The sequence below is a fragment of the Piliocolobus tephrosceles genome, chromosome 2 (genome assembly GCF_002776525.5).
Source record: "Piliocolobus tephrosceles isolate RC106 chromosome 2, ASM277652v3, whole genome shotgun sequence".
In the NCBI taxonomy this organism is placed as follows: Eukaryota; Metazoa; Chordata; class Mammalia; order Primates; family Cercopithecidae; genus Piliocolobus; species Piliocolobus tephrosceles.
Genome location: NC_045435.1, coordinates 179,118,520 through 179,131,196, shown reverse-complemented (window position 1 = coordinate 179,131,196; position 12,677 = coordinate 179,118,520). Strand labels below are relative to the sequence as shown.

Below are 12,677 nucleotides of genomic sequence, written 5' to 3'. Positions count from 1 at the left end.
AGAGCGAGACTCCGTCTCAAAAAAAAAAATAATAATAATAATAAAAACTAAAGAAACTCTAAATATCTATATAGCTATACTGTGAGAGGAAAATAAATCTCAGGACCCCAAAATCACTAAGCCAAAGGGAAAAGTCAAGCTGGGACCCACGTAGGACAAACCTGTTTTCCATCCTATTCCTAAATAAGATAGCTACAAAGATTTAAAAAAAAAAAAAAAAAAAAAGCCACAAACCTCTCTTGTAATTTGCCCACAAGGAAGTTTTGTGGACAAAGGACGGGCAGAACTCAAAGTCATCCATCTGCTCATGTGGAACAAATGTATATATGATTGTTTCCTTTGCTGTGTTGTTTCACTAAGCCAGACTAAAGCATAAATGGCTATTCCTGTAAATTGCATATTCAGTGAAAGGCTAATCAGAAATTCAAAAGAATGCAACCATTTGTCTCTTACCTCCCTGTGACCTGGAAACCCCCTCCCCCATCAGACTGTCCTGCCTTTCTGGACTGAACCAATATACATCTTACATATATTGACTGATGTCTCATGTCTCCCTAAAATGTATAAAACCAAACCGTGCCCTGAGTACCTTGGGCATATGTTGTCAGGACCTCCTGAGGCTATGTCACAAGTACATCCTCAACTTGGCAAAATAAACTTTCTAAATTGATTGAGACTTGTCTCAGATACCCTTTGATTTACAATACATATGTATCTTAGCCATATCAAAGATAGATGGAGAGAGACCGCAGACCTTATGTGCCTCCTGATGAAACATCAGCATCAGCTATGAAGCAGTTGACTCCCATCAAAAAAACCCCCAAAACAAAATCAAACCGAGCCTGTTCAAGCCTCTACATCCAATCACCAATTTACAAGAAATACAGAAGACAGAGGAACATGGGGATACAGTCAGCAAAACCCAGACCATGGGAATCTCTCCAGGACAAAAATGCAGGTTTCTCAACAGCAAGGCAGAAAAGATACGGCAGAAGAACCTATGGATTAAACGAGATGTAAAAGAAAACTAGCTTGCTACAACATGGATGAAACTTGAGGACAGTATGCCAAGTGAAATGAGCCAGTCACAAAAAGGTAAATACTGTATGACTCCACTTATGTAATGTATGTAGAACAGTCAAATTCATGAAGACAGAAAGTAGAAAGGTCATTGCCAGTGGCTGGGGGCAAGGGGAAATGGGGAGTTACTGCATATAGAGTTTCAATTTGGGGAAACATAAAAAGTTCTAGAGATGGATGGTGCTGATGGTTGCACAATCACGTGAATGTAGTCAATGCCACTGGAGTGTACATTGAATGATGGCTAAAATAATAAAGTTCACATTATGTATATTTTACCAGTAAAAAAATTTTCAAAAGATAACCCATTGTAATGGATGGACCTTAACTGGATCCTGATTCAAACAAATGGTAAATTAAAGGCACACATGTGTATTTATGACATTTCTGAAACGACTGGGATACTGTTTAGGTATTTAATGATGAGATCAAATAATGATTGCTAAAATTCTTACAGGGGTAATGGCTTGGTGTTATGTTTAAAAAACAAAGAGTCCTTACCTTCTAAAGGTATATACTGAAATATTACAAATGAAATAATATGGCATCTGGAATTAGCTTCAAAATAACATGAGAGGAGGCCGGGCGCAGTGGCTCACGCCTGTAATACCAGCACTTTGGGAGGCCGAGGTGGGCGGATCACAAGGTCAGGAGATTGAGACCATCCTGGAGAACACGGTGAAATCCCGCCTGTACTAAAAACACAAAAAATTAGCCGGGCGAGGTGGCGGGTGCCTGTAATCCCGGCTGCTCGGGAGGCTGAGGCAGGAGAATGGCGTGAACCCGGGAGGCGGGGCTTGCAGTGAGCCGAGATAGCGCCACTGCACTCCAGCCTGGGTGACAGAGTGAGACTGTCTCAAAAAAAAAAAAAAAAAAGAGAGGAAAAGTAGGTGGGAATTAGATGAAGCCCAAGTGGCCATGAGTTGACAATCGCGAAGTTGGGTCATGGGTACGTGGTGGTTTATTTACTCTTCTCTCTGATTTTTGTGTATGTTTGAAATTTGCCATAATAAAAAGTTTTCTTAAGACCAAAAAAAAAAAAACCCTACTTTGTAGAAAGAGATTAATGAATAAAAAGTGACTGAAAAAAAAACAAAACCGAAAACCCTGGATTCAATAACTTTAAAAGACCCTCTCTACTGCAGGATTTCTAAAGGCCTTTAACCATTAAAGTGCACGGTGATTCTTCAAGAAGGAGACACAGTGCTCAGCCCATTCCCAGACTTATTTAACAAGTGCATAGATACGATACCTTTATCCAAGGTACAGTCCAGATTTTACTTATCTAGTCGTTTCGGGGAGGCACAGTTCTAGGATCAGTGTTCTCAAACCACTTTGGGAAAGCGCGCCCCTTTGCCATTTCCCAGTTTCTGGAGTGATGCTGCCCAGTAAAGGCACTTGGGAAACGTCTAGGCACTATAGAGAAATCTGGGTTACCTATGCGTAGAGTTTTATGTTTTCTTCCTTTCTTCATTTTTCCTTTCTGTGTTTTCCAAACTTCCTACAATGAGCACATATTGTTTTATAACCAGAGAAGAAAATTTCAAAAAGCTACCTTAGTGATGGCCACTTAAAGGTTCATTCTACCTTTGTATGTGTTGGAAAATCGCCATCATCAGAGTTATCTCAGTAATGTGAGTCACTGAGGTGCTCCTGGGCCCATTTTTATTTTGCAAAATGCCTGTAGGAAATCTGTAAGTAGGGCAGACACAGAATTCTACCTTGGCAGGCCTGTGCTTGAACCTTCTCTCAGTGATTTCACTAGAAGCCCTTGCCAAGTCAAAGGTTTATCTATGCAGGTGGTGACTACCCTTAGTTACCCATTAATAAATATGCTCAAAAGTTCCTCAGAGGCCACTCCAGGCATCTAGAAGGCATGCAGGCAAAGAGCAGACATCTAAGGAAGACTATTCCATGCGAGTAGCGAGCCTATTGACCTACCACCAACCTGCTATGGAAAGGTAGAAATCCTTGAAGTCCTTGATCTCCCTGGAACCCTCACAGGCCGCGAGACACTCGTAAAAGGCTTTGAAGAAGTCGGGAAGGGCCAGCTCCATGTCTGTGATGGACGTTCTCCAGTTCTCACCGTTGTACGCTCGCACTGCTCGGATGAACAGGCTCTGAAAAGCACGGAGAAGCTAGTGAAGCTCGCTCCTGGGTGTGAAGGGAGACAGTCGTGAACTCTCAAAGGGAACCAAGACCACCATCAAGTTTGCTGTCATTAGCTCTGAAGCCACACTGACCCTTAAAGAAGTCAATCAGTGAGTTACTTTATATCGAGATTTTTCTGCTCTGCTTATGATGGATACACTTCTTATTTAGTTCAATTCAAAAAGTAGCAGGCCCTTCATAATAATCTGAATCAAGGAAAATGGGAAAACTATGACAGAGATCAGATCAGCGGCTGCCAGGAGTCAGGGGTTACAGCAAAAACTTGACTACAAGAGGACAAGAGGAAATTGTTCAGGGGTGATGAAAATATTCTATGTCATGATTATGGTGGCAGTTACAGGACTGGATGTATTTGTCAAAACTTACTGCATTATACACGTAAAATTGATAAATATATTGTAAATAAATTGTACCTCAATAAAACTGGTTTTTAAAATGGAACGAAAAGAAAAACGTAAGTTTGAGAGCAGGTATATTAGTCTGTTCTCACACTGCTACACAGAAATACCTCCAGCCTGGCCAATATAGCAAAACCCCATCTCTACTAAAAATACAGAAATTACCAGGTGTGGTCACACACCTGTAGTCCCAGCTACTGCGGAGGCTGAGGCACAAGAATCACTTGAACCCAGGAGGAAGAGGTGGCAGTAAGCTAAGATCGTGCCACTGTACTCCAGCCTGGGTGACAGGGCGAGACTCTGTCAAGAAAAAAAAAAAACACTCGAGACTGGGTAATTTATAAATAAAAGAGGTTTAATGGTTCTGCAGGTTATACAGGAAGCATAGCAGCTTCTGCTTCTGGGGAGGCCTCAGGAAACTTACAATCATGGCAGAAGGCAAACGGGGCGCCAGCACTTCACATGGCCAGAGAAGAAGGAAGAAAGAAAGGGGGAAGTATTATACACTTTTAAACAACCAGGTCTCATGATAACTCACTCACTCACCATCATGAGAACAGCCCAGAGGGGATGGTGCTAAACCATTCATAAAGGATCCACTCCTATGATCCAATCACCTCCCACCAGGCCCCATCTCTAACCCTGGGGATTACAATTCAACATGAGATTTAGGTGGAGACACAGATACAAACCACATCAGCAGGTGTCTGTCACCCCACTTCCTCCAACAATTAATTAGTAGTTAAACAGAAATGCCACCATACATCAGCACTAGTTACTAGGAAGGGCAACCGTGTGCCAGATAGTGGAAACTTCAAGGACTTTCTGCTAATTGTTGATTAGACTCAATTAGAAGAGAAATAAAGGGAGGCTGAGGCAGTAGAATCATTTGAACACGAGAGGTGGAGGTGGCAGTAAGCCGAGATCGTGCCATTGCACTCCAGCCTGGGCAACAGGGCGAGACTTCGTTTAAAAAAAAAAAAAAGAGAGAGAGAGAAATAACTAGGACCAAGGAAACAACTTAGTCTCCAAGAAATAAGTAGAGATCCTGGATACACACAAAACCTGCTAACTTGCAGAGGCCAGGAAAGGCCCTGAATAAGCATGAGACCCTCCATTTGGAGTTCCTTCTCAGCTCTTCCTGAATGGGGGTATCTGAGGCCCCACCTTGGACCTAGAATTTTCACCAAGCTTAAGGCCTCAGATAAAGAGGGTAGATTTTTTTTTTTTTTTTTTTTGAGGGAGAGTCTCACTCTGTTGCCCAGGCTGGAGTGCAGTGGTGCGACCTCAGCTCACTGCAACCTCCGCCTCCTGGGTTCAAGCAATTCTCTTTGCCTCAGCCTCCCGAGTAGCTGGGATTACAGGCGCCTGCCACCACGCCTGGCTAATTTTTTTTGTATTTTTAGTAGAGACAGGGTTTCACCATCTTGCCTAGGCTGGTCTTGAATTCCTGACCTCGTGATCCACCCACTTCAGCCTCCCAAACTGCTGGGATCACAGGTGTGAGCCACCATGCCCAGCCAAATTCCCATTTTCAACAATGCCCTGCCCTTGCTTGCTACCCAGGCCCCCAGTGCCTGAGTTCAGAAGACTTTGACAATAGTGAGTGCTCAAAAGGACAAGATCCTTCTTTCTTCTTGTTGTTCTTATGACTAATTCTCATCAAAACTCTTCTTCGTAGATGCGCAGATTTAAGTATCCTCTACTCTTGTCACGTCAGCCTTCCTAACTCATCTTTATTTTCCACTTTAATATATTTGGGGCATGCTTGTGTGCATGTGTATATAAAAACATATGCCTTCTCATTTCATCAAAACTGGAGATTTATGTTTCTATTTCTTGTGTTCCTGGTCATTTTTAGATGATTTCCAAGATGTCTTTACTCTCTTAAAACTAAATGATTAAATGACCATATTTCTAAAATGTAGCATTTAAAGGGAACATGGCTTTTAAAATCATCACGGAATACAAAATGTCACTGTTAAATGGATCACTTTCTGCTAAAAGTCAATCATTTCTATTGTCACCAAAAATCACTAGAGGTCCTTAGCTATCAGTAGCTGCTTATGGAGAGACATTTCTTTAACAGTCCAGGTTGCCACTAACTGCCACGTAAAAATCCAAATATACCTCATACGACTTGGTTTCCAGGTCTTTAATGTAGTCCTCGGCACCAGGCAGGCTCTTATAATATGCCATGTTCCTCTTCATCATTTCGTCATCAGGATGCTTCAGTAGAAAGGTGTGAGCAGCTGCGATGGCTTTGGGGAGATTATTTGCCTAAAAGGACAAAGAACATAAAAGCTACTCCGTGGATGCTGAGTGGTAATTTTTATAAAACAAGAATATCTGCTCAGGCCTTCAGAAACTTTGTGTTGCTATAACTTTTCCAGCTAAAGGTTCCGTGACTTCTGGGGCCCCTCAAGACCAAGTCCAGGCACTGCGAGATGAGTGTTGATTTCCTAAAAGCGACTGTGTAGATGGCCTCGGTCTGCCTTTCCCAATCTACTCTGCGCTGGCTACGCCTGTCCATGCCCCAGGAGGCTGGCCTGTGTGGACTCTAACAACAGACTCCTTCGCCCTCTGCCTTCCAAAGAGGTTCACCCATGAGGAGCCCCAACAGGACACTGAGGAAGGGAAGAGAGTAAGGTCGTATTATTTCATTTCCTGGTTCCCTCCCTGCACAGTCATCTGGGGCTGCTAAGTCCCCTAATTGAAGGTCACAGCTCTTCTCAAGGTGACCCTCTCCATAGAGTCTCCCTCCTTCCTGGTTTCAATCATTGCTCTCTCCCCTGCCCCTTTTGGCCTAGGGGTGGTCATATCCCACTGCTACCAGCCCTGGGGCCCAACACTATCCCTGTGGATTTTCCATGTACTGCACACGCCTTTGTAAAGAACCACCTTCTTAAACTTTCCTCCAATTACCCAGCATGACTGCACCAAATCTTTCCCACTGGAAACTTGACAAATACATTGTTTTCCCAAATCCCCCACAGACCTTCTGCTAACCTCCTCACTTATTCATCCATTCACGCAGCAAATAAATGTCATATTACAAGAGCACCACATCTAGGATGTGGGTCTATAACAATAAGCAAAACAGGAAAAAAAAAATCCCCAGCTGCATGGACCATATATTCTGTTAAGTTCTCCCTGTCTCCTAGTGGCCTCAATTAAAAGCCTCTCTGTTGTGTTAGTTCTGGGTTCTGTCTTCCCACGTTTCACGCCACCCTGCAATCTCAGCTGGTATGTCTATCTCCCCCCATCAGACTATGATCCTCGGGGGACCCAGCTGTGTGTCATTCATTGTCTGGATTCCCAGTGCCTCACACTGTCCTCAGGACAAGGCAGGACATGATGAGTGTCTGTGATTTGAACATAATGACATTACGACCATAAAATATAATAAAATTAATTTATATTTTCCTCTCTTTTCCCCTCAGTCTTCTCTCCATTGAATGCGGGCCAATGATTCTGAGTTTCACCGCCTCAGGGAAGGTAGGGGTCTGGTCAGCACCAGCAAATTATTCATTTGAAAAAAGCCTGTCCTGACGAAAGAACCTGGCAGGTTTGAGGAAAGAAAGAAATTAGGGAGGAGCTGCAGGAAGAAGCTGACTGGCCTGGAAGAAGAAGAGGGAGAAAGGGAATCTCCCAGACTAGGAAAAAAGTTTCCCTTGGGATCTGTGGGAGCAGCAGGCCTGTGGGCCCCAGAGCTTCAGGGCTGGCACTTATCGGCAGTGTCCAAGACAGCAGAACTCCTCAGGGAGAACCGGTATGTTATGGGGGGTCTCAGGAGGGCAGGCAAATAGGGATGCAGAGGCCTCCCTGTGGGGACGCATGACCACCAACCAGAGGGCCCCCCACGCTGATGGACTCTTGGCACAACCTGGTAGGGAGAAGGGCAGGCACCTGTGCATATGCACAGAGACTCAGCCAATCCAGAGGGCCGCTCTGAGGCAGGAATTAGGGAATTCGGTTTAGACAGAGAAAATAAAGGAATATTTGGTATACCCTAGATTTCTAAGAGTCATAGGATGGCATATATCTGGACCGAATTGCCCCAGAATTGGAACCACGTCATTATGAGACAATGGCAGTAGCCACATCAGAGAAGTGGTGGGTGGTGATGAGGGCAGACTCCCAGATGTCAATGCTGATGTTTTGGGAATGCCAATTAGTGGTTTGTGGCAGGGCCGCCTTTAAAACAGCCCTACAGAAAGCTTCACACTCCTGGCTGGAAAAAGGCTGGATTTCAGCTAGAAGGAAGGGAGAGGGTATCAATGCTGCCTTTTAAAGCATTTGCAAATGAAATTAGAGTTGCTAATTCTCAGAGGAGCAGTTAGAAAGGGGGCATAGAGGCCGGGAGCAGTGGCTCATGCCTCCAGCACTTTAGGAGGTCGAGGTGGGTGGATCACGAGGTCAGCAGTTCAAGATCAGCCTGGCCAAAATGGTGAAACCCTGTCTCTCCTAAAAAGACAAAAATTAGCTGGGCGCAATGGCAGGTGCTTGTAATCCCAGCTACCTGAGAGGCTGAGGCAGGAGAATCGCTTGAACCCGGGGGGCAGAGGTTGCAGTGAGCTGAGATCGCGCCACTGCACTCCAGCCTGGGTGACAGAGCAAGACTTCAACTCAAAGAAAGAAAGAAAACAAAGAGGGGCACAGAGGAGGATTTTTACGACCTCTAACTTAGGATGTGAGTTTTACAAAACGGAAACTCTTCCTGAAGAGAAAAGAGTGATTTTATTTACTTCAACTCAGGTTCTGCAGCTGGAACATGGAGACATATCTTGGCTGCTAAACCTCTGACAGACCCCAGGCAGATTTTGGAGAAGGTGGTAGAGATGTGGGGAACCACCCTGCCTTGGATTCCTGAGACAGTCACCAGCATGAGCCACCCTAAATCAGCCATGACACAGAGGCAGGCCCTGTGGTTCTGGGGAGATTAGAGGCCACTGCCAGGCAAGGCCTAGGGTAAGAGGGCCTGTGAGTCAGTGTTCTCCATCCAGGTCAGAGCTCAACAGTCATTAAGGATTTGATGAAGTGCTTGGGCCTACTTTTTACTTGGCCTATGGAAAAAATGAGTTTTTCATGGAAGATGGTAGTTATGAAGAGAACCCAAAGAAAGCTAATGACATGGACCTAGAGCAGACTGGTGATGAGAAACCTATGATGCCCTTGAGGCTGCACACCAGTAGCATGGCCCTTTTCTACAAAAGCACATATGCAAGCCTCCTCGCCTCCCTCTGGCAGTCGGAACCCACCACTGCTATTGCGGTTATCCACTGAGGCATTTCTCCTTAATCACTGAAACAGAGAACTGCAATTCAAACCGCAGAGTAACATTTACCCATGTCCCACCACAGTGCACTAGCTACCTCCATATCGATCTCCAGCCTTCAGGTGCCAGGTAGAATGTATGTGCCTGCCACCCATCTTTTCCTCTCTATCCATAAACAGAGTTTAAACACATAAACATCACTTTTTTTTTTTTTTTTTTTGATACAAGAGTCTTGTTCTGTCACCCAGGCTGGAGTGCAGTGGTAAGATCTCAGCTCACTGCAGCCTTGACCTTCTGGGCTCAAGCGATCCTCTAGCCTCAGCCTCCTGAGTAGCTGAAACTAGAGGGGCACGTCACCATACCCAGCTAATTTTTTAATGTTTTTGTAGAGATGAGATCTCTTTATATTGCCCAGGCTGGTCTTGAACTCTTGGGCTCAAGAGATCCTCCCACCTTGGCCTCCCAAAGTACTGGGATTACAGGCATGAGCCATCATGCTAGGCCATAAACATCATTGAGAAAAAATAAATCATACAATATCTCCACCAAAAATTACTTTTTCAGTTATATCTTGCACTGAAATAATTAAGTAACATTCAGGTTTATCAATAAAATTCTTAGCTTTTTCCTGCCCTCTAAGAGATCTCAAAATGTTAAGATGATGGCCAGGCACAGTGGCTCAAATCCCAGTCTGTTATCTCAACATTTCGGGTGGCCGGTGGCTCACTTGAGGTTAAGAGTTCGAGACCAGCCTCGCCAACATGGTGAAACCCCATCTCTACTAAAAATACAAAAATTAGCTGGGCGTGGTGGCACATGCCTGTAATCCCAGCTACTCAGGAGGCTGAGATACAAGAATCACTTGCACCCTGGAGGCAGAGGTTGCAGTAAGCCAAGATCGTGCCACTGCACTCCAGTCTGGGTGACAAAGTGAAACTGTGTCTCAAAAAAAAGCGGATAGATATTTTACAGACCTTCAACTAAGTGACTGTTACAAGACCTGTAAAGGGTTTTGAAGAGAAGTTATGAGCATCCCAACTTTTTGGGGCCACCATCATGAAGGAGAAAACCCATGCCTTATGGTCACATTGAGTAAAATGTTTTTCCCCTCCTCCCTGTATCACTTGTTCAAATTCATCTGTATATTAAAGAAATCAGAGCTTCTAGTATTCTCTAGGTTTAAAAATAAAATGTTTTCCTCTTGATTATGTGACCTAAATTTGGTTCAGACCATATTTGCCAAAAGCTATACAAAAAAAGAATTAGATAAGTCATTTTTAGCTTAAAAAATGATGCTTCGTTTGAACCAGCCCTCATTTTCAACAGTCTGGAATTTTACTATTCATCTCACTCCCTGCTTCTATTTTAAAACTGCTTATTTTTTAATTGCCAGAACAAACAGTCACAAAATTGGTATTTTATATAAAACTGTAACTAAGCATAGAAGTATAGAAGTAACCCAGCTTTTCTCCTCTTCGGGGTTTTGTGTTATTTTATTGCTCATATAAATACAAAATACACGTGGCTCTGTCTCGATGGAAATATGAAAAACAGATCTTGCAGTCCAGAGACTGAAAACAAAGTTTAAAAACAAGAAAAACCTTCTACCTCAAGAGTCTAGAATATGCCATGAATCTATTTTTGTAGTTATTAAAATAAACACAATATATTCCTTTTAAAATCTTTCTCAGAGAAAGTAGAAAGTGGGCTTTGGGAGGGCTCTTTTAGCCAAACTCTGTGAAGACCCACCAAGCTAGAGCCTCTTTATCTAGTGACAGGGAATTCGACCCATTCTTAAAACTTGTGGGTCCTCAGAGTAAGAACTCATAGGATAGAGAACTGCAATTTGTGGCTATTTTTAGTCAGCAAGCACAGAGAGAACTTAAGCAGCCATTAAAAGGAGGCAGTGAACTGTGTTAAATTCTAGATGAAAGAAACAGCGGAGAGGGCCAATCCTGATGACTCACGGTGCAAGAGTTCGCCTTTAAGCAGGGATGTGTCCTTGCAAGGAGTCCCCGCTCTTCCCTGGCCTCAATTTCATTCTCTTTAAAAAGAACTAGTCAGCTAGGCGCAATGGCTCACGCCTGTAATCCCAGAACTCTGGGAGGCGAGGTGGGAGGATCACTCGAGTCCGGGAGTTCGAGATCAGCCTGGGCAACGTGGCGAAACTCTGTCACTACAAAAAATACCAAAAAAATTAGCCAGGTGGGGTTGTGTGCGCCTATAATCCCAACTACTCAGGAGGCTGCGGTTGAGGATCACCTGAGCCTGAGGAGGTGAAGGCTGCAGTGAGACATGATCGCGCCTCTGCACTCCAGCCTGGGCGACAGTGAGACCCCGTCTCAACAAAAAATAAAAATAAAAGGTACTCGTCGGCTCCTCAGGTCTTCTGCTTTATTATCGCAAGTCACCGCTCACTTGAGAAAAAAGGCGACTGGCTTTAATGGTATATACATAAAAGAGGCGTCTGCCCTCAAATAACAGAGAACATTTATCAGGCACTTTGTTGGGTGCCTGGCGCTGCGCTGCGTTCTGTGTACATATTCTCTGCCTTAGAGCTACCGTTCAAAAAAGGCATTTTCATCTTTACTTGAGATGAAGAAGGAGGCAGAATTTGGAGGGAGACCTTTGGCGGGGCTGGGTGGGAGGGAGCCAGGTCTAGAACTGGCGTTGCAACGCGGCCCAGGGCGCAGGGGCGGGGCCAAGGCCTGGAGGCTGGGTCAGGGGCGGGGCCGGGGCCCGGGACGGGGCGAGGCGGACTTGCCTTGAAGTAGGCGAACTGCAGGAACTTGTAGGGCTCGCGGCGCTGGAAGTCCGCCAGCACCTCGCGGCTGGGCTGGGACTGGCGGAAGGCTGGCAGGCCTTGCTTGCAGCGTTTGAGGCAGTGCGCGCGGCGCAGCAGGCCCCCGAAGAGGCGCAGCTCTGGATAGCTGGCGAGGCTGGAGGCAGGCTCGGGCTGCGGCGCGGCGCTGCAGTTGCGGTGGCAGAAGGCCTCGCTGTCGCGCAGCAGGCGGTGCAGCCGCAGGCTGATCTCCAGGTAGCCCACGCTCTCAGCCCAGTGCTCGCCACTGTACTTGTCCAGCGCGTGCCGGTAGGCCGACTCGAGCGGCATCAGCTCGTCCCGTGGGAAGCTGCGGAAGCTGTAGCGTTCGTACTGGGCGCGCCCGGCGCGCAGCGCACAGGCCACGCACAGCAGCGCCAGCAGCGCCGCGACCCCCCGACGCCCCGGCTCCATCGCGCCAGGCGAAAGGAAGGAAGGAAGGGACGAAGGAAGGGAAAAGGGGAGGGAGAAGGAAAGGAAAGAGGACGGCTAGACGCGGCCGGCCGAATGCTTTCGGGGCGGGGACGCCAGCTGCCGGCCCGCCCCGTCCGGCCGCCCCTCCCCACCCAGCCGGGGGATCTGGGCGCCAGCTGCCAGCGCCGAGAGGGTGCGCGTGTAAGGCGCGCTGCGCTGCGCACTGGTTCACGAAGGCTGATGCGTGTGATGGGGCGCCGCCGCTCATTCACTTGGAGACCCGTCCGCAAGACCGACGTGGCCCTACGATCTATATAATCTACAGTCTTTATAGTCGCTTGAAGGTTTGTGAAAACGAAGATTCCCGGGCTGTTCCCCCAGAGTTTCTGATTCAGAAAGTCTGGGGTGGTCTGAGGATTTGTATGTTTAACCAGCACCCTGGTGAGGCTAATGCTGCGGGCTCACGGGCTGCACTTTTAATAGCACTGCACAACCTTAAATTTTAGTGAGAGAA

At 46.0% G+C, this 12,677-nt stretch overlaps 1 protein-coding gene across 1 annotated transcript in view; it reads right to left on the bottom strand.

The window, feature by feature from the left end:
• Nucleotides 1-12,294, bottom strand: part of CRTAP (cartilage associated protein) — a 32,986-nt gene extending 20,692 nt beyond the window's left edge. Inside the window, exons 1-3 of the mRNA XM_023214670.2 lie at nt 11,693-12,294; nt 5,781-5,930; nt 3,029-3,200 (exon numbers count right to left, since the gene is read on the bottom strand). Coding sequence (XP_023070438.2) covers nt 3,029-3,200; nt 5,781-5,930; nt 11,693-12,163 — 793 coding nt within the window. The 5' untranslated portion in view covers nt 12,164-12,294. The remainder of the gene's footprint in view (nt 1-3,028; nt 3,201-5,780; nt 5,931-11,692) is intronic.
• Between the last annotated feature and the right edge of the window lie 383 nt (nt 12,295-12,677).